Genomic DNA, 21,504 nt, shown 5'->3' on the forward strand with positions numbered 1-21,504 from the left:
ACTACGGCTGTTTTCTTCTGTTTGTCTACCACAACGATGTCCAGTTGGTTAGCCACCACCACTTTGTCCATCTGTATCTGGAAGTCCCAGAGGATCTTGGCCCGGTCATTTTCTTGGGGGTGTCTCCCATTTTGACCTCGGGACTTCCAGGCCATATTCAGCACAGATGTTTCTGTATACTGTGCCGGCCACTTGGTTAGGGCGTTCCATGTATGCCCTGCCTGCTAACATCTTGCACCCTGCTGTTATGTGCTGGATTGTGTCAGGGTCTGTCTGGTGTGATAGACCCCAGCCTCCATGGATCTTGTGCTCAGAGCTTGTTCCTGTGCTGCAATGATTAGTGCCTCTGTGTTGTCTTTCAGTCCAGCTTTGTCCAGCCACTGGTAGGATTTCTGGATGTCAGCCACCTCCTCTATCTGCCGGTGGTACATACCGTGCAGGGGCCTGTCCTTCCATGATGGTTCCTCGTCTTCCTCTTTCTTGTGTTTCTGCTGCCTGAGGTATTTACTGAGCACGCTGTCAGTTGGGGCCATCTTCCTGATGTATCCGTGGATGTTTATTGTCTCATCCTGGACTGTGGTGCTGACACTCACCAGTCCCTGGCTCCTTCCTTCCACTTAGCGTACAGCCTCAGGGTGCTGGACTTGGGGTGAAACCCTCCATGCATGGTCAGGAGCTTCCTGGTCTTGATATCAGTGGCTTCTATCTCTTCCTTTGGCCAGCTTATTATCCCAGCAGGGTACCTGATCACGGGCAGGGCGTACGTGTTGATAGCCCGGAACGTGTTCTTACCGTTCAGCTGACTCCTCAGGACTTGCCTGACCCTCTGCAGGTACTTGGTGGTTGCAGCTTGCCTAGCGGCCTCTTCATGGTTCCCATGTGGGATCCCCAGGTACTTGTAGCTGTCCTCTATGTCTGCAATGTTGCCTTCTGGTAAATGGTAAATGGTCTGTATTTGTATAGCGCTTTACTTGGTCCTAAGGACCCCAAAGCGCTTTACACTATACACAATCATCCACCCATTCACACACACATTCACACACACATTCTGGTAGTTTGATCCCCTCAGCTCTGACTACCTTACCTCTTTTTGTTATCATCTGACTACACTTCTCTTGTCCAAACGACATTCTGATGTCATTGCTGTATATCCTGGTGGTGTGCATCAGTAAAGTGATGTATCGTTCAGTTTTGGCTTAAAGCTTGATGTCATTCATGTACAGGAGGTGGCTGACAACTGCTCTATTCTCCAGTCTTGTTAATGATCTCACTGAGGCGGTTCAGGCCTATGCAGAACAGCAGTGGAGACAGAGCATCTCCTTGGTAGATCCCGCACTTGATGGTGACTAGTGCTAGAGGCTCGAAGTTGGCCTCTAGTGTTGTACGCCACATCCCCATTGAGTTCCTGATGAGGGGCCTTAGGGTCCTGTTGCTCTTGTACAGTTCTAGGCATTCCAGGATCCAGGTGTATTCTTGTAATTCATCCAGGCAGTGCACAGGTTGGTCAGCCTAGTCTTGCAGCCTCGGCTGATTGTTCAGTCTACCAGTAGCTGATGTTTTGCGCCTCTGGTATTCTTGCGCCTCTGGTATTCTTGCCAATCCATTTCTGTACCCCCACTCATGTGCCATGTGCCTGTTCATCTTAACCGCTATGATGCCTGACATCGTAGCCTGACATCATATCACAACAAGGATCACCCCCAGGTGGCAATTAAAAAGAATGCACATTGACATTCGTTTGTCTTTTATCCCCTGCTCTGTATGGAAACAGCAAATACCCTTGTTTTGGTCTTTTTCTCTCACCCATGTCTAAACAAGTGAGTGTCCTTTAATATTTTGCAAATTGGTCAGTAGCCTACAAATATTTCTCTGATGCCTGTGCACATCATCTTTTTACTTTTCAAAACAGCTACAGATATATGTAAAAATGCACTGGTATTAAACATAAGGCCTGGGACCCAGGATTGACCTGTCAAAGATTCCCATCTGGCCCCACTGGACAGCTCTGGAAAGACATATGTTTTGACTTTAAACTGTATTTTCAGTTTTAAAGTTTTACAACTTTTTCTTTTTTTTTTTTTTTACCGATAGACTTTCCACATGGTCTTTCATAACACAACAAAGTAATTTAAACAAATAAATGATGGAAAAGTTCTTTTATTCATATTATCCACTGGAGTAATTTGCATAGCAATTTTAGGGACTCCAAATATTAATATTACAATAAATACATTAAAATACTCTGGGAATACTATAACCAAGTGGGTCCATCTCTGAGTGAGTCTTTGTCAGGAAGAATAACTGAAGGGGATTCAGCTAAACTGGAAATTTCCTGCTAAAATCGCAATTATTTGTCTTACATTCAGATATTTTAAGGACTAAACGTGTAACTAAATTTCTTTACAGTGACAGAAAGGGCTATTTCACTGGTCTGGCTCATGATGTAAAATGCATTTGTGCTAATGCTATGCATTAAGAATTGGTTACATGTAAGTTTTGCTTATCCAACCATTTAATCTCCTATATGCCTCATTAAATGAGAATGTAGATACTACTTCCTTATTTGCTTAGTTTTTTAAATTACTGTAGCTAGCGGTTCATTTGTGTAATATGAAATCTCGTTTGTTTCATAGGTGTGACAAACTGGAATTCTGCATTTGTATGTGAAATATATCTTTAAACTTTGCAATAAAAGGCACAATACATTTTTAACGTGAACTGTGTGCTCCAAATCTCAATACATTAAGGTAATACTGTTTTTGGGCTGTAGTCAGTTTAAGGTTAAGTCAACCATGAGTCCAACATGACTGGAAAGATATGACAACGCCGAGGAATAATGGTTTTTTTACTGTTTAGAGCCAATGATATTGACTTCTTGTTAATGACAGGCAGTACATGAATGAAGTAATAAACACAATAAATCTCTGTTACTAGTTCTGTAGAAATTGTAAAGCAGTTCCTGGCTAGGAAAAAAAAATATCATCATTGCACTCAAATCTGACTGGAAATCTATGGGAGATTTTCATGAAGTTGGTGCTTGGTATTATCAAATAATGCTCCTTTTAGGGTAAATATGTCTCCATAGTATAGCTTATAAGATAATGTTAACAATCTACTTCTGTCACTATGTTGCTTTGTGTATTTGAGAAACACAATACCTTCCAGCTGCCATCCAGTTAGTGATAGGTATCAAACAAACTGCAATAAATCACCTCAGCTTCAAGTTTGCAACACGATAAAGCTTTCAGACACTCCTATGACATTAAAAATTCCCACAGCTGAACAAAACAAGTAGTGTCCATGGAAATGCTTTCTTCTCGCACTCACACAATAGAATCTATTGTGACACCACTGCTGTAAAATGATCAGATTAAGATGATTCATAAACATGTAACCTTATGTGAGCTCAGTCTGAGAGTCTATTACACGTGGGCACGCTGAACACATCTGTGACTGAGCATACAAAGCAGCATTCTCTAATAAACTGCTTTTCTATCATGATATCTGATATCTGATATGGATATGACTAAAAGTAAAACTAAAAACTACAACCGTAGACATTTTTTTTTCCCATTAACTCAACTCTCTTATTTTCTACTCTGCTGAGAACATTATTTTTTGAACCTGATACCTCGGATTAGCATTTACATAAGTATCTATTTTTTAAAAATCCAAACCTTTCAAAAAGACCCAGGTGCCTGTTGCCTCTGAGTGGTCTTTTTGGTGTACTGCATAAACTTTCTTTCCCCAGAACCATCAATCATCTACAGCATCCAACAGCATTTTTTAACTTCTCCTGTTGCAATTGTTTAACGTGCAAATGTTATAACTACTCGAAGAACTTTAAACACTAAGAGAAATAAGAAGGGAGTTTGTGTACAATACAGGGACTGTGGTTTTATGACTTCACAAAACGGAGAGCCGATAAGATCCAGACTGCTGAGATTTCAGTGCAGCTGACCTGAGATCGTAAACCTGACAGTTAATGAGACTCACACGATGAGAAATGACAGGTGACTGCACAACGACGCCCTATCTGAACATTTTTCATTTTGAAAATGAAAACACAAATAAATTTAGGGGGAAGATTAAAAGAGAACAATTCTTTTTAATTAAAACAGGATCCTTTGTGATTGTCACTCTTTCATGTAAAACAAAATAGAGACCAAGGGGATGTTAACTCTTTTTGACAAGTGACAGAGGCCAGGCAAGAAACAGCATGAGAACGACTGTCCGAGGAGGAAGAGGAAGCCAGACAAAATCAATATCTGCCAACAGGAAACACCTGCAGTCCTCATGATTAGCATCCAAAGGAGGAAGCTTTAACCTCCTGAGTTCAGCTAATACCCATCTAGAATATAGCAATAACATATAGTTATCTGGTGTGGCTACAATAAATACAACAAAACAATTAGAAATAAAAAAAAAACAATACACAATCACAATACATGTGTCTATCTATCTATCTATCTATCTATCTATCTATCTATCTATCTATCTATCTATCTATCTATCTATCTATCTATCTATCTATCTATCTATCTATCTATCTATCTATAACTGGCAAAAAACAAGCATAATTCTTATAACGCTTGAAACAAAATGTTGTTCAAAATGTGACAGCTTTGCTGTAGTTTCACTTCTAATTTGACTCTTTTCAGCCCTCTACAGAGTTTGCCCATAACTTCCTGTTCTACCCAAATACAGAGGTGTAATCATTTCTGCTTGGCTGCTGCACACCGTGCTGTTTATCTTTGGAGCTGCTGCTGAGATACAAGCCTTTTAACAGGGATGGCTCTTTCTGTGATTGCACTGATTTTGAGTGCTGGAGCTGCTTGTGGATATATACCAAGTAAGGCTATGACTGTCACTTGGCTTTTTGTGAGTAGCTCAGCTATGAGAAAGTGGAAGTATCCTGCAGAATTAAAAATGACTTAGTGTAGATGTTTGTTGTTTAAGTTGCAGGTATTGCTGTATAGGTGGTCATCATGAAACATGTTTTAACAGCCACAGTTAGTAAAGGATTACAAAAGGTAAAAAAAAAACAAAAAAACATCTGTCTACTTTAGTTATAGAGCTGTGCTACAGTAGGTGAGAATACAAGAGGAAGAAAAAACAAGAACTTGAATTTAAATATGTCTTTCTCAGGAAATGTTTGCTGAACACCAGTCACATGGTAAAATGCGAGTAGTTCGGAATGTCTTGTTGTAATCTGAGCTCAGCCAGTGCTAGTTAAATTTGATGTTTTAAAATTGACAAAATGACAAACTGTTAGATCAAGATGTCGACTCCAATTCTTACATTTGCTTTGTGTTTACAAAAATATTCTGTTGTACATTTAAATTACATTTAGCAATGTGACATTCAACAGTTTTTATTGCATTACATAGCTGGCTGGAAGTAGGGCCTGAAATTCTGGAATTTTTAAAGAGGATTTTAGGGGATTAAAATTCTGTATTGTGTTTGTACCTCTCACAATACAGATGCTACCAACTCACCTAACAACCATAACCAGGCCCATAACTAAATAAAAATGGAGGCCTTTGTATAAAAAAAGGATGTAATTCCCGAACAGCTAATGCTACTCTTTTTGTAAAGCCCTGAATTAATTCTGAAAGTCTGCGCTTCAGTGACATCTTCACTGTGGTGGTGTACAGAGGCAAAATGACAGAATCATTGGTATGATTTCCCAAGCTTGTTAGCACTTTATCATGAAGACAGAGTTAGGCACAACACCACTTTCTGTTCACTTCTGTTACATATTTAGTTACCTGCAGACACTAAGGTGAAATATGCTAGATAAAATGTGATGACAGATGTTTTTGTGCATTGTGTTCTGCAAAAACAAAAAAACATTAGCAATTTATCATATCAGCACTTATATCCATGTATATCTGTGTCAGGCCAGTATTTGCACACAACGTCAGCCAAACAATATGTCTGCCTGGCTCAAGTTGAAAGGTTAGAATAACTGTCATAATGGAATCGTTATATATTTTCACCTTTAAAAAAATGTGAAAAATGCTGTTTCAGTTTAAAGTTTGAAATAAAACAAATGCCTCAATTTTACCAAATGATAACAGGCTGCTGGTTTCTGTTTATGTCAGCATATTGGAGTGCATGCCGGTAGCCTGAGGGGTTGTACTGTGAAGTAAGTGCAGCACAGCCAAGCTCTGTATGCATTAGTGGCTTGACCAAACCTAAAACCCCAGTTGGAGATAATGTGTGCCATGACAGTGTTCCTTAGCTTTCTGCTTTCTGCTTCAGGTTCTGCCCCAACCATAGACACTGTCACATAATGATGAGAAAATGGTGATGAACAACATAACAATGTAATGGTAAAATGCGACACTGTTGCAAATAAGACAGGCAATCAATGCTACAGAAAATTAATAATCAGCTGATTTAGTGCACAGAGTAGTAAAATAAACATTTTAATTCAAGTTAATATATTTATTTTAGTGCTGAGTGCACTCACTGTGCTAAGTGTATTTATAATGTGATGGCTCATTAGAGCTCTGAAACTTTAAAGTGCATACATTTAAAGATTAAAGGGTACTGTCCTATAGCGTAATAAAGGAGACATGGAAAGGTATTTTGTCAGCAGATTCAGGTGAAATTAATATGACTGATTGAACAGGTATTCTGTTCTATGTTCAAGTAGCTGCAATTGGAGCAGTGTGAAAGAGACAGCAGCAGATTAAGCAGATTGGAGGCTGTTAGCCTAAGTAAAGATAAGACGAGCTGCAAACAGGGGAAAACAGCTAACATGGGTTTGCTAAAAGTGAGTGAGGTCTATCATTCCCAGCTAATCACATATGGACACCTGTGAAGTGCTCAGTAAATATGGTAGTTCAAGCAAAGACACAGTGATTTGGTAAACGCAACGATTTTAGTGCCTAAACCTAAAGAACGAGTGAATACAAAACAACTCTAGAAGAAAAGTGTTGTGTCCTCACTTGACATAGAGTTGACTTAAATTAGCCAGTTAGCCAGTAATTCATTAATTAACAACAATGAAAACTACTCTTTTATTTCAAACTAGAATATACTGAGTAGAAGAGCTACACCCCCTACCAGCCTGTTGGCTGCAGTTAAGGTCGGGGAAATCAGTGTGTAGAATGTCAAAGGAGCTTGCAAAGAAAAGCGTCTGGACTTCTTTAAGTTACTTGAAGACGTTTCACCTCTCATCCGAGAAGTGTGTAGAATGTTTGAACTGCTTCCATCATGTATTCATTTTGCACCTTCTTCTTTTCAGCACAGTCCCACAACTTCCATTACATCTATGGATGCTATGAATCTGATGATGTGCGGGTGGACGTTGTTGTTGACGACGATGTGGTTGCATATGCCGATTTCAACAAGAAAGAGGTAGTGTGGGTGTTACCTCACTTGCCACAACCTGCAAAAGACATCCAGAAAATGGCTTATGAACTTGCCAAAGCCAGCACTGCACACTGTCACAGCGTTTTGGGTAAAGCAAAAAATGCTGATCCCGGCGCTCCCCTACGGCAAGGTACTGATCTTGGCACACTTCATTCCGAGCATTCGTTTAGCTCAGCCTGATCGAGGGGAAGAAAGAACACTGTTGATCCAACTGAAAGCAGATGTAACCAGAAAGAATTAAGAGAGCACATACCGGGTTTAAAATATCTCTTTTCTGTGACTTACTTACACAAGCTGCTTTGAAACTAAGTGCTCCAGGCAGGTGCTAGACTGGTGGAGCCTTAATTACACAGCTAATCAGTGACCTTCTCTCTGGCTTGAAAAATATATTGAGACAGAATCACCTTTGAAAAGTAATTATATACTATTAAATTAGCTTGAAACTTATGTTACAGTGGCCTTCCTAAACTACTCTAAGGCAGTCTCCTTCCATAAACTGAACTCTTCTGCTTATGCCAGCATTTTCTTAGAAATTATAGATAAGATGAACAAATGAAATGTGTGTGGTGTCATTTCATGTGGCAAACTCACAGAGAATAGCTGCCTGACTCTGTAGACTGTTATTTTAGTGTTTGGAGTTTCTCTCAAATGAAAGTGCAGCATAGTTGGTGATGATGAAAAACAAAGCTCAAAGAGGGTCAAGTGGCAATGAGAAAATATTCTGGAGGTCAGCACAGGTACAAATCATTTCTTTTCAATCCAGCCCATTATGTCTGTGAATTATAACCATGCACTGCTGGATATCTCATTCTGCTTCTTAGCACAGATTAAATTAAACTGTCAATAGTGCATTTTAGCGTTGTTATTACTCCGCTGACTGCACAACGTAATGTCTACAGAATAATGAGACCATTAATGTTTAGATTGTTTCCATATAAGCTTTACTTTTGCACAGCGTATGAACTTTCCAGTGAAAAAGCAGTCTGTTCCCATCTTTATTTATTACCTTTTTATATTTAGTACCTTTATTTACTTTACGAGTTAATTACACAATATAATTTTAAGGAATAAATGTTCAAAAAACTGTAGCAAATATGACACAAGTGAAAACTCATATGCAAATTAATATTTGTTTCTCATCAGAAGGCTCAATAAACACTCAGAATTTTCTGGCAATTATTTCATGGTTCAGCCTTGAAATTAATAAACGTATCAATAAGGCCTCCTCACCTCAAAATTCTCATATATTTATTTCTTTTTTTCGGTTGGTTTGTAAACAAAGTATTTAGTTTTTCTTTTATCATATTTTTTAAATCAGAAGCCTGGCTTATATTTTAATTTATGAGTGTTTTTTGTGCCTAGTTTTAGTTGTTAGTTTTGGTTTAGTTAACTGCTATAACCTTGTGATGAACATGTAACCTGCAGAAAGATGATGACAGAGAAGCAACTCATTTAAAAATGCTACAGTCCCATTAGGAGCCCCTCTGGCTTCTACTGCCACATTTGCAGTTTTTTTTATGGTAATAGTCTCGTTAAAATATTAAAATAACCTCTGGCACCAACAATGGTTGGCAAAACAAAAAAAAATGCAAAAGAAAATACAATTTTCATTTTTTTAGATGCTTAAATGTCTCTGTCAATGTCTTACATTTTAAATCTGTGAATTTGTTATATATTCTTAATTCTATCAAGGCAATATTTCCTGGGGGGGATTTTGCTCTAAAAGTATGAAATGTGTCCCTCTTTGACCAGATCCTCCTGACATCTACATCTATACCCGGTATGAGGGGGAGGCTAGTGTGATGAACACTCTCTTTTGTGTGGCCAACCACTTCTACCCACCCACCATCAACTTCACATGGACCAAGAATGGAGTGGAGCTCACAGAGGGCGTGGCAAACTTACGTTATCGTCACAATCGTGATGGGACATTCCACATGATTTCTACGCTTCTGTTCACTCCAAAATCTGGAGACTATTATATCTGCATGGTGGAGCATCAAGCTGCGCAAGTGCCTATCAGCAAGAGCTGGGGTAGGATTATTACCTTATAATATAAAGTGGCACTTCATAAATAAAATTGAATTAAACTGAACTGAACTGTTTTTATGAATAAGCCAAGGACTCTTGAGATTCTCCCCAGTAGACAATCAGGTGATGATACCAATTTTAGAACCCTCCTGCAATACCAATACTGTGTTAGATTACATTTTTCTTTTTACATGTAAGGTCTGCAACATTATCGCTTTCATACGTCCTAGATTAGCAACTAAAGTAAAGCTGTTTGAAGCAAAAAGCAGCCTCCTAACATTCATGTTCTGTGAATCGGGGAACCCTCCATCTACCATCTGATGTCTTATATTTAATTTATGCTTGCTATTGTCACCCTTCTAAGCAGTTGCACATGTCAAAAATGATATCACAATTCACTTGATTTGTATTGTAATATGGTTTTTGTAAACCTCGCTCTTGGTTGGAGGCATGGATCTATGAGAGGGTTTGGTCATGTTAATGCTGGAGCTCAGAAATATCCAGCTTAGATAGAGGGAAGAGGTGCAACAGTTTTAAAAAAAAACAAGGAATCCTGAAGAAAATTTTAAAACATACAAAGAAAAAATCTCTGTGATTTTTTTCATTTGACTTTTTCTATTCCCACACCAGCGCTGATGCAGAGTTGCAGCACTTACAACTTAGGAGAAAACTACAATGAGTCCAAGCGTGCCTCAAGCAAAAAATATGTTTGGCTTTGGTTGCTGACATGTGCAACATGCCAATATTAGGGGCTTTTGGGCTAGCTAGAGGATATCCAGGAAATGATTTCCTGTTCTCTGTGCTGGTAACTGTTAACAAATGTAGGTAAAATTTTAAAGGCTAAAGAAAAACTGAGTAGCTTTCACATGAAAGCCAGTGTTTTCTTGACTGAAGCATAATCCTTTTTTCACACCTTTACCTGCATACAACCAAAGCCTGCTCGAATGCAGTTTAGAAACATTAAAAGCTTTGCTAACAGATTCTTTGCAGTCTTGCACAGATATCTGTTTATTGTGATAAATGCCTCCTTTGCAGACTCTATATTAAAAAAAAGTCATCTGGCTTCCTATGTTTACCTTAAATAACAACAGTCATAGAATTATTACAAGAAGGCCTTTTTAGACATAAACAGATGCAATTTTCAGTCATTTTCAAAATACACAAATAAAATATTTTTTTTTATTTTATTTTCAGAGTTGAAGGAAAATAAGAGGAGCAGAGTGAGCCCTGCAGCCGTGTTTTTCGGTGTGAGTGTCGTTTTGTGCCTGATGGGATTCGGGACCGGAGTCTTCTTTTTCATCAAGCAGCCAAATTAATGTCTTCAAATTTGAGATTGAATTAATTAAATTAACTTTAATCATTCAATCTTTAATCCTCTGATTAACTGGTTTTATATGTACAAGCAAAACACATCAAAAAACATAAAAATCCAGTATCTTGTGCTTACAGATGACCTCTCTATATCACTGCATTAATGGTTAATGACAGTTTGTTTACTTAATGTGTTTAATGTGTACTTACAATTTGTATTGTTTTTCACTTGACGATGTGGTGTTAATGTACTTTGATTTTTAATAAATAGATCATTACTGGGGTTGTTATATAACAGTGTATGGCTTTATAACACGCAGACCTACAAAATAATTTGTGTAGAATAATTCATCCCTGCTAAGAATTTATAGATAAATAAAGCAAACATCTTGCACAACTGTGAACTAAAGAGTTGTAATGTCTTTGTTTGTTTGGTTTGAGGTAGGTATGCGGGCTTGTTTAATAGTTTTTGAAGACTAGCTCGTTGGCGCCCTCTGCTGCACTCCTGGCTGAATGGCAGCCGGGTAAGCAGGCGGCGGCGCCGTTGTTTCATTTATTTTTGTCCCCCTATCAACGGGCTCCCCTTATGTAGTTCCACAACACGCATGTAACACGATCCACAAACTCTGGCGACATGAGTGCTGATAGTTGTGGTGGAAAAGTGGCTTTGCGGAATCTGGTTAACTCCATCAACTGTATCCGAGACCGAGTCAGAGGTAACTGCGCCACATTATCTGTCTGTGTTGTCACAAATGAAACTGCTTAACCATAAAAGCTTATGTCAAGCTAGCTAAACGTGCTAATATATGTGCTAAAATATGTGCTAACATTGGTATAAACTTTAATGTTAACTGTTGTAGATTTACGAGTTTAACTGTTTGTTAAACTCGATTCGTGAGTTTAGCAGCAGTTAACGAGTTTGACTGCTGTTTGTTAGCAGACAAAGACGGGGATTTAACTAATGTAACATACAGCGATAAAGACATTTGGCACTTTATTACGTGACCCAGCTACATTTAGCTGCTAATTCCTGTTCGCTTTTATTCAGGTCTTTATTCCCAGGTTTTGTAGAAAATGGAGGTTGGGGCTTTTTGTCTTGCTTTTTCAGTTATATTATCTTGTCCTCATCTTAACTAACCTGAATGTGACATTAGACCTCAGTGTTACTCGGTATATAGAGTGTGTTTCATGAGTCAGTTTTGTGAACAAAAACAACTGCTTGTGCAGGACATAAGAATACTTAAAGGTTTGCTTTTACAAAAGAGTGTAAAGCTGAAATACGAAAATGACAAAATGGACAATATCAGACATTTTAATACGAAAAAAATGTTTATCAAGACAAACATACAGACAGGAACTAAAGAGCCACTCAGCCCTAAGTGGCCCTTTAGTTACTGCCATAAATCCAAAACACCTACTTTGTTGTCGTCATCAAAATATTCAGACATTTCATTATGTCCAAAGCAGGGGCTAGCTAATTGTAGTTGATCATTTAATTATTGAATTTTTCAATCTAGTTTATTAATTATTTAGTATGAGGTCCGTGTTTTTCTGTACATGGGAGGTTTTGGTTTTCCCTCTGAAGAAAACCCAGTATATAAAAGCCCAAATATGTTTGTTTGTTTTTTTATTTCAAAGTAATGTCCAGAAATGACACAGAAATGCACTGACTTCTGTTAACACTTGAGAAGATGAGTCTGATCAAAACTGACAGCTTTAACCCAAGAAACCCTTAAATATTAAAGATTGTAAGAAAGAAATATTTTTTTGTGCCATGGAGTTGTCTTTAAATCCTATTTTCTGACCGCTTATCCATTTCACAGTGATTTTAAACAGCAATAGAAGCTAATTCTCCTATTTCAGAAGTTGAAATTAGATTATTTAAAGAATAAATTATTGTAATAATTGTTTGTACTGAAAATAATTCTCTGCACTTTGATAACAGTGAAGTTGCAAGGAGTAAAGGTAGTGAAGGTTAGATGAGTAGGCCTGGGGGTCAACCATCCAAAACAACAGACAGTGCACAAGAAGAGATTTCCAGCAGGCTGGAGACGAGGTGTCACGGGTGATCTTTTGACAGACGGGGAGCAGCAAGAGTGAAAGGGGAGGTTTACAAGATGGTAGTTTGAACTTCTATGATGTATGGGTTGGAGACAGTGGGACTAAAGTGGGGAAAAAAACAGGAGATGGAGCTGGAGGTGGCAGAGTTTAAGAATTTCTTTGGAGTTATCAGTATGGACAAGATTAGAAATGAGTACATCAGATCAGACTGAGCAGCACAAAGTTAGAGAGGCAAGGCAGAGATGCTTTGAACATGTGCAGAGGAGGGATATGGAATATCCTAGGCAAAGGGTGTTGTATATGGAGCTGCCAGGCGGGAGAAAAGGACCACAGAGAAGATTCATGGATGTAGTGAAGGAAGACATGCCAAGGTTTGGTATGACAGAAGAGCATGCAGGGACAGGATGAGATGGAGACAGATGATCGACAGAGCAGCCAAAAGAAGAAGACTCCTCTGCAGTTTAGCTTAAGAACTAGAACCAAGAATTTAGAACATTTTTTTTCCTTCGCAGATGGAGAATCAAACGAGTCCGATGGAGCATTCAACCTCTCCAACTTCTGGGACACTTTGAGTTGAGTATCATGATCTCTTGCTGCTGTTTCAGCTCCTAGACTTTTGAACATCCTTTGACAACTGGATGATGTTCATGTCTCATTACAGTGAATGTTTTGTGAGAAATGTATTTGCATTGTTTTAATAATGTTTTTGCAATGACTTATTTGATATTAAAAAAAAGAAAAGAAAAAAAGCATTAGGAGAATTCCTTCCTTCGTGGTCTTACACGATGCAACTGTCTGTGTCAACAGATCAGGCAGTGAAGGCAGTGTCCCAGGAAGCCACTAAACTCAGCCTGGCCTTCTCCAAACCTCCTCTGCCATCACAACAGGTCATATTATTTCTGTAATCATGAAGGTTTCTCACTCTGATAAACAGATTGTTTTGAAGTCTGGTATAGTGTAAAAATAAGAAATGATGATGATGTGAGCTGAGCTCTTACTTGGAGCCATAAATTATTGTCATGTATCTCAGGGTCTTGAATTTCCACATAAACCTTCTAAAGACCATTACATCATTTGTTTTCTGTCTGTTTTTCCTCCACAATCTCCAGGATGGAGAGAAGCTGGCAGAGTCCATCATGAAGAGCATCCTCACACTGTCTACAGTGTATTACTGGCTACCTAAGAGCCAAGGTAAAACCCTGTGAACAGCAGAATAGTAATGTTGTATTCAGACGAGCGAGGTAAATACGTTGCACTGCATTCAGGTTTTTGGACCATTTCACAATGCCAGAATATCGCAATACACTTGTCGATCTAATCCAGACTCCAAAAGCCAGAGCAAGTGCCCGTCTGTGGGCTTATCTATTTACTTCAGTGCGATGCGTCTTCACTCACCCCTGAGGTTTTTTTGGAAAATGGGAACAACTTATTGAAATGTGCAATTATAGACTGCAATACAGTTAATGAGGCAAAAACAGTTTGTATAATTCTAACAAGCATCAAAGTCAATATTTGGTATGACCCCTCTTATTCTTTAGCACAGCCTGAACTCTCTTAGGCAAACTCGTCTTCTATTTGTCTAGTTTCCTCAGACTTTTTAAGGACACACTGTGCATCTCTGCTCCACTCACAGTGAGACAAAGTGAGAGGGGGGGAAAAGAAAGTATATCCAATGTAGCAACAGCAGTATTCACACTTTAGCTCAGTGTTAAAGTCTCACAAATAAATAGCATAAATATATATTTTTGTTATTTTACTACTAAAATCATGCAATATAAATGAAGCAAACTGTATTTGTGGATGCATTTATTTGTCACATTATATTTCACAAATTTAGGAAAGAATTGTTTAGGTTTAACCTGATATTGCCTTAAGTATAGAGATTGATTTCTAGTCTTTTCCTGGAGTGGTGTATGAGTGTGTGTGTGAATGACTGTGTTAGGTTTTGTATTGTTGATTGTCATTTATGCTTAGAAATATTTAACCATATATGCTTAGAGGTGTATAATCAATTGTGTAGTGATAGGATGTGTGATCTTTAGCAGTCTGCAAAGGCTTGCTACATCCTGGGAGCATGGGAAGAGGTCGTACCTTCTCTTATTGTTTTATGGTAGGATAAACGTGGCTATATCTGTTTTAGGCTAAGTGCCTTTTGTTTAGATGAACTGCTGGACTTCCAGACCAGCAGGTTTAGGGAAGTCATTTATGGGGTCACACTCTGATCCCACACACACACACACACACAGGCAAGGTACTCTTTGTTTGTATGTAGACGTCATATGTTAATGACCCTATGCATATTCATGTAACCACAATAAAGAGCAGTGTTATGGGGGAGCGGACGAGAGTCTGACGGAGGTCAAGTGGTGGAACGACACTTGGCTCCAGGCAGGTCTCCCTCATGCATGAGTAACACGAAGAACTTTGCCTACTTGGTGTTCAATGCTTTTGCTGTGTTTTAAAATTGTCTCGTTCCAGCGGTGGGCCTGTGCTAGACAGACCCAACAGACTGAATGTAGTGTAAAGCACTATACAAATACAGGCCATTTACCATTTACATTCAAGTGTACAGCTTGATAATTTAACACTGGTATCAGTAGGTATCTGAAGCTGAGGTGTCTGAATCGGACTGGAGAAGATTGATGCGTCCTTACCCACTTATTCACCGCTTTTAGCCACTGCAACCTCCAAAGTACAACCAGAGACTGGAATTAAGTAATAGTAACATCATTTTTGAACTTACTGCTCATTCTGTGTAATCACATGGCACAAATACTTCACTTCACATTTGGTTTGAATAGAACAAGTGTGATTCAGTGGTTGAGAACTAAAAAATAAAACTTATGTACAGAAACAGTCATTATAACTTTCTTGATGCTGATGCTGTCAACATTTATTGTGTTGCGAGTTGATTTGAAATACATGTAGATCTGTACCTTTATTGTGACTTCAGTGTCAGAGTGTTTTGACCTTCTGTTCTCTCGGTGTCTCAGGGCTGGCTCTGCGCCGACTGGTCAGAGATGCTACTGTCGAGGTCCTAGAGGGAGTTGCACAACTGGTAGAGGTCATAATGAGCTCACCTGTAGAAAGGTATGCACACCAAACCCAGCGTTTTACATGTGGGACCTGGGAAATTGGAAAATTTTAATTATGTCTTTCAAAGATTACAAGGTAAACAACAAGGTAAAGAAAATAACATAAGGCTTGCATCGATGCCGACATTTTGTTGTTTGTTGGTGTTATTTGTTTACAATGGTTTACATTCCTCCATAATAGAAATCTGTCAGAATATAAAAATCACACCAGGCAAAATAAACAAATTCTGCATATTACAGTTACTTATGTAAGGACATGAGTTTTAAGGTGAATTAAACGATCTGTTTTCACAGTGAGATTTAACCGGATCTCTCCTGGCTGGTGACTACATGGTTCAGATGTAGTAATGGTACTGAGTTTGTACGACCATATTTTTCAGAAATCTGTAATGTTTCTGTCATTTCTGAACATTTAATGGCTAAAAAATATAATTTTTAGAATCAACAGGTAGCACCAAAATAGGACTTGGGGAAATCCCGTGATTAAAAAAATGAGTGCTCTCTGCATTAATGCGTTAATGCACCCGTGTAAGGGGTTACTCGGTGTTAGCGCAGACCCATCTGGAGTGCAGAATCGACAAACCTAGGACAAACTGCCTGAAATGCTGTGACAGAGACATTTCTGGGATTTTGAGTCAGTCTGCGCTCCAGGTGGATTAATTGTTAATCGCGTTAATTGTGATGACAGCGTTAACATGTTTAAGCCGCGTTAGATTAGCCCGTTTTAACGCGTTAACGCTGACAGCACTACTTTATAAACCAAAGGTAGATTATATATTTACTCTTTGTTGCAGAAGCACCACCAGGAGTAAACATTTATAAAAGCTTCAGATTTAGGAGATTATATTTCTATTTTAAGCAAAACAAAAACAGTAAGTTGTAAGGTATTTTCTTTATATTCCCCTTTCTGTTTTATTTTCTTCTTAATTTATCGTCTTCTTCCTCGTTCTCTTTCCAACACTTTCTTCCAGCCTCAGCCAGGAACAGCTGATGTCAACAGGAGGAGTGTGGTCTGCCTGCGACCAGTTCCCTCAGTTGTCAAAAGGTCCGTTGACAAAGACAAAACAAAACAAACCAGTAAAATGATGTTTAACTCCAGCCTTTCAGGGAGTTCTTTTATGATACTTTGAAACAGTGGGGTTTTAGGAAAAGAAGCAATGAAACACTATAAATTTGGAAAAATTATGCATGAAGTATCAAAGTAAAAATAAGTATTCTGCAGAAAAGTGTTCCACATCACTGTTAAAGTGATTAATATTATTGCTGCTTATCTTTAAGGTTGAGCTTATTTAAAATATTTCATATTTAAGTTTAATGTTCAGCATCATATTTTATGAAGCATGTCGTGGCTGTCTTGTGAGGACCACATATTGCAGAAAAAACAAAAACAAACTGTTGTTCATGAGCTCTGAAACACAACCCTACAAGTTGATTTTTTTTTAAAGTATACAGTGCTAGCTGAGCCAGCACCTGGTCGTTTTGCTTGTTTTTTTAGACTAGATATAGTCAGAGCTGCCTGCCTTTCTCCATCATGGTCAGCTTTCCTAGCTAATGTACTAAAGGCATTATTAACAGTTTTTTCACTCTTCATCTTCTCTATCTCTATATCAAACATGTTGGCCAAGCTGGTTAGCAAGAGGAAACTATGATGATAAATGCCAGGAACCTGTCTACTTGCCAATGCTAGTTGTGTTTCCACTGGGCGTACAGATCGTAACTGATCCCAGAGCAGTGAAAGTGGACCCAGTGACAGCTGTCAAAGATCTGAGGTTTATCCACAATGCATATGTGCAAACCACCAGAGAAAAGGTGGCCAATCGGCTCCAGTCATTGTTAATAGAGACAGATAAACCAATAAAATGGAGACAGCTGCAGTTTCCTATGATTATGAAACAAGTGGAGCTTTAAGCGGTGATAGCCAGCTGTGGCCACAAGACGGCTTCATGACAGCACTGTGACATAAAAGGACAGAGATTTCTTTACTTTTGTGTGTTTTATGTGCTTGGCCTGACAGAACGCCACTGCTTTGAAGTTACATGTTAATATTAGAAGCAGGAGATATCTTTACTTTGATAATGCTTTATATGCCTTTACATTGATTATGACAGCAATAGCAGTATTACCATTAAGCCTGCAGGTGGGGATGTTTTTCTCCCAGTCTAACTCCCAGTCTGTGTATCAGTGCCATAAGCTATTTCATCAAAACCAAAATGTCTACATTTAATAAAGAACAGGTGTGAATTTGATCCATTTATATTCATTTTTTGATTGTTAGAAATGATGCTACAAAAATGAAAACAGAGAAAGTACATTTATCCACAAATTTTCAGCATCACAGTTAAGTGATCAAAAAATCTGCCGTCAGACGAGTGTTTTAGCTGATACACAAAATAAGAAAACTTTAAATATTGATATAGGAGGATTCTAGTCTTTAACTGGTAATTTTGCTCAAAGTTTTACAAGGTTTTAATAATGGGTGTATTGATCTTCTCTAGATAATAAGGCAGCAGTGGTCGTGGTTCTGTTGTGTGAGGTTCGAGTTGTGAAAGATGCCATAGAGGAAATTGAACAGGTATACACACACACACTGTGAATTTCATATTTGCTCTGGTGTTTATAACTAGGCCTTTATTTCAAAAGGATCATTATTATTATTATTATTATTATTCGTTCAGTTTTAGAAGTTTTCTTTGTGTATTTTTTTTATAATAATAAAGCCAGCAGTGCCAGAAAGTGCACTTGAAGCTGGCTGATGAAAGAAAGTCAGTCCCCATAGACTCCAACTTTACAGCATAATTGAATATGTTTATATTCTGGTATGGTTTTGGTCTAGTTTCATCCTCATAAGAACTGTAATGGCAAAAATATGTTGCCTATCAAATCCCATTAGGCATTAGCTGAGGGTGAAGACCCATTCAACGACGTACTCGATGATGACCAGGATGGAGATGAACCTCGAGGCAACCAGGATATGTACTGGTCAGAGAACGATCGGCAGGTGATTGGTGCGTGCCAGGGACTGATAAAAGCAGCAGCAGCTTGTCTGAGGAAACTTACATCAGCTGTCAAATCCAACGGTGACTTCAGCACTCCTCAGAACGTGTCACAGCTTGACGACTTGGCTGATATCAGCAAAGAAATCAGCCCTGGGTAGGCACATGCATACAAACATACACACACACACAGGGGTCAAGACTTCACACTAGTAGAAACAAAAAGAACTAAACAGCACAAAATTTCTAACAGTTAGACCCTGGATGCTTATACTTCTTTAACTAATGCAGACTTTCTTATATGTTCTTATATAAATAATTATGGTTTCCATAGTTTTTATGCAAATCAAAATGTGTGTTTGGGGTCATAATTAAGGTGCAAGTTTTAATGATGTCACAGTCATGCAGACTCACCTTTGTCGTTGGCTGTCTTTTCTCCTTAGCGTTGATGATCTGGCCCTTTGTCTCTACCCCCCCATGGATTATAATGGCGTCGAAACCAATGTAAGACACACTTTCATCCAATGGGATTAAGAACGTTTTGGTTACAGCTCTGATCAAAAGTTCACAAAGTCAGCCACCTGAAAAAGCCAACAGTGATCTGAGTGTTTCATTTTTTAAATGTGGACCTTTTATAAAATCTCCAAGTATTTGGTTAGAGTCGGCTTACTTCGGGTTGTAACTTCATTGCTCAGTGTCATGCTGTTTCCAGGCCTGTGGTGTTGATCTGCTTGTGTAATTTATGTGAACTGTGCTGGTATGTAAAGTGACAAGAGTGCAGGGGAGTGGAGTCAGATGTCCACAGAAAAGCTTTTAACTTCAGTTGATCGCTGTTTCACTGCCTTGCTTTTTCACAAGACAGCATATAGATAATGTAAAGAATCGCAGGGACCCAAACAACTTAAAATCCCCCCCAAGAAGGAATATTCTTGACTTATAATTTCCTAAAAAGTATATTTGTGCTTCTGAATTTTCTCATTTCCCACTCTTTTTCCAAAGTATTGAACACAGCTCAGACTGTATTTTTACTAAACAGCAAATTAAATGTATTGGAACTACACTTTTAAATGGGCCTGTTATAATCTTTATTTATCATATTATGGGCTGTGGTGTAGCCTCTCAGATCATCCTCTGTTTAAAAACAAATCGTTTTATTGTATGACTCCTTTTATCGCAACTTTCTTCTGATTGGCCACATTTTGCAAATAAAAGGTTTGGACAGTAGATGAGTGGGACTTCTGTGATTAGAGTCAGAGCTGTGTGCCTGAAATGACGATATTAAGGATGTCCAATCTCTGACGTATTGATCCAAAAAAACATGTTATGAAACAGAGTGTTTAGAGGGGACTCAAGTCTGAATTTATACAGTTGGGGAATTATTTATTTGATCCTGTACTGAATTTCTAAGTTTGCTTACTTACAAACAAATGAACAGTCTTTCATTTTTAGGGTAGTTTCATTTTAATAAAGAGAGACGGAATGATGAGAATGAGAAATATAGAAGAAAAAACACATTACATAAAGTTATAAAGTAATCTTGCTTCATGGGGTGAGGATGATCTTGAAAAAGGTGATGGATCAGTCGAAAACTATATGAAAGGAGCTTGTTGATGATCCAAAGGCAGCCGAGAGTCTCTATGTTCTTTTGTAAGTTAGCAAACTTAAAAATTCAGCAGGAGATAAAATAATTTCTTTCTCTCTTCACGATATATAAACGTAGAACCTGAATAAAGACATAGTTTTTTTTTCTCAACAGGTGTGTAAATTAGCAGCACTTCTAAAGAAAGTTCTGGAAATCATCAGGTAAGAGTCACTACAGTCAAAACAAAATGTTCTTAGACATTTTAGGTTAAGTGACACTACAACACAACATGAAAATAAAACTGGAAAGCAGATTGTGCCTGGTCTAATTTGTCAACCAGTTTCCCTCGGGGAAAGTAGTTGGGTGTGTTAGAGAATGTTGAGAAAGAGGTGGGTGGAGTTTCTGAGAATCTGATCTTATCTGATCATGTTGTGTTACATCTTTTCGGGTTGCATAAACACTGAACATGACTTGTTCACATCAGTGTTGGACAATCTGGTTTCTTTCTATGAGTGATGTGAGAGGAAAATGCTCTTTTATTGACTCTGTTTATCATTGTTCAGGTCCAGTCACGTGTGTGGGGAGTCAGAACTGACCTGGGTTCAGTTCTTAGATGGAGCCATCGATCACAACCTGCAGAAAGCCAAAGACCTCATTCAGCAGGAAAGCTAGTGTATCTGTGCAGTTAGGCGTGTTTCTGTTTTTTTTTTTTTTTGGGGGGGGGTATAAAAATGCTATGGATTTTGAAACAACTATAAATGTGTGCAAAAGAAAAAAATAATTAAGAGGTGGGACTTCTTACACTGTTTTTTGTGAGAACACAATGTAAGCTGCATAAAATAACATGTCATAGATCTCACTTACTCAAATAAACAGCATTTTCAGTTCTGTTAAAATGAAAGAACAGCTTCATCAACAGATTATGTAAGCAAAATAAAACAAAATCACTCTGGTTATTCATTTTGAATCCTCTACCTGAAAGAATGGGGAATGAAATATAACTTTCATGTTGATGGTCACAGAGACATAAAACAGTCTGAAGAAT

At 38.2% G+C, this 21,504-nt stretch overlaps 2 protein-coding genes across 2 annotated transcripts; both read left to right on the plus strand.

Annotated features, from left to right (window-relative positions):
• Positions 1 to 4,528: 4,528 nt before the first annotated feature.
• Positions 4,529 to 11,125, plus strand: LOC146387430 (H-2 class II histocompatibility antigen, A-U alpha chain-like). The gene is made up of 4 exons (XM_084927237.1): positions 4,529 to 4,852; positions 7,259 to 7,516; positions 9,139 to 9,420; positions 10,612 to 11,125. Exons 1-4 carry the CDS (start codon positions 4,792 to 4,794, stop codon positions 10,731 to 10,733), a joined length of 723 nt encoding a protein of 240 aa, XP_084783363.1. The 5' UTR covers positions 4,529 to 4,791; the 3' UTR covers positions 10,734 to 11,125.
• A 170-nt stretch (positions 11,126 to 11,295) lies between these two features.
• Positions 11,296 to 21,419, plus strand: ccndbp1 (cyclin D-type binding-protein 1). The gene is made up of 11 exons (XM_084929035.1): positions 11,296 to 11,444; positions 13,302 to 13,361; positions 13,597 to 13,676; positions 13,899 to 13,980; positions 15,783 to 15,879; positions 16,856 to 16,929; positions 18,380 to 18,456; positions 18,775 to 19,034; positions 19,321 to 19,381; positions 20,634 to 20,680; positions 21,023 to 21,419. Exons 1-11 carry the CDS (start codon positions 11,363 to 11,365, stop codon positions 21,129 to 21,131), a joined length of 1,029 nt encoding a protein of 342 aa, XP_084785161.1. The 5' UTR covers positions 11,296 to 11,362; the 3' UTR covers positions 21,132 to 21,419.
• The last annotated feature ends 85 nt before the right edge of the window (positions 21,420 to 21,504 follow it).

The sequence above is a fragment of the Perissodus microlepis genome, chromosome 5 (assembly GCF_051167445.1).
Source record: "Perissodus microlepis isolate ML-2025 ecotype Zambia chromosome 5, ASM5116744v1, whole genome shotgun sequence".
In the NCBI taxonomy this organism is placed as follows: Eukaryota; Metazoa; Chordata; class Actinopteri; order Cichliformes; family Cichlidae; genus Perissodus; species Perissodus microlepis.

Coding starts and splice junctions, on each gene's coding strand:
- LOC146387430 (XM_084927237.1), top strand. CDS start 4,792: ATGGCTCTTTCTGTGATTGCACTGATTTTGAGTGCTGGAGCTGCTTGT. Junction 4,853..7,258: donor TGCTTGTGGATATATACCAA/GTAAGGCTATGA, acceptor TCTTCTTTTCAG/CACAGTCCCACAACTTCCAT. Junction 7,517..9,138: donor CGGCGCTCCCCTACGGCAAG/GTACTGATCTTG, acceptor CTCTTTGACCAG/ATCCTCCTGACATCTACATC.
- ccndbp1 (XM_084929035.1), top strand. CDS start 11,363: ATGAGTGCTGATAGTTGTGGTGGAAAAGTGGCTTTGCGGAATCTGGTT. Junction 13,362..13,596: donor CAACTTCTGGGACACTTTGA/GTTGAGTATCAT, acceptor CTGTGTCAACAG/ATCAGGCAGTGAAGGCAGTG. Junction 13,677..13,898: donor CTCCTCTGCCATCACAACAG/GTCATATTATTT, acceptor CACAATCTCCAG/GATGGAGAGAAGCTGGCAGA.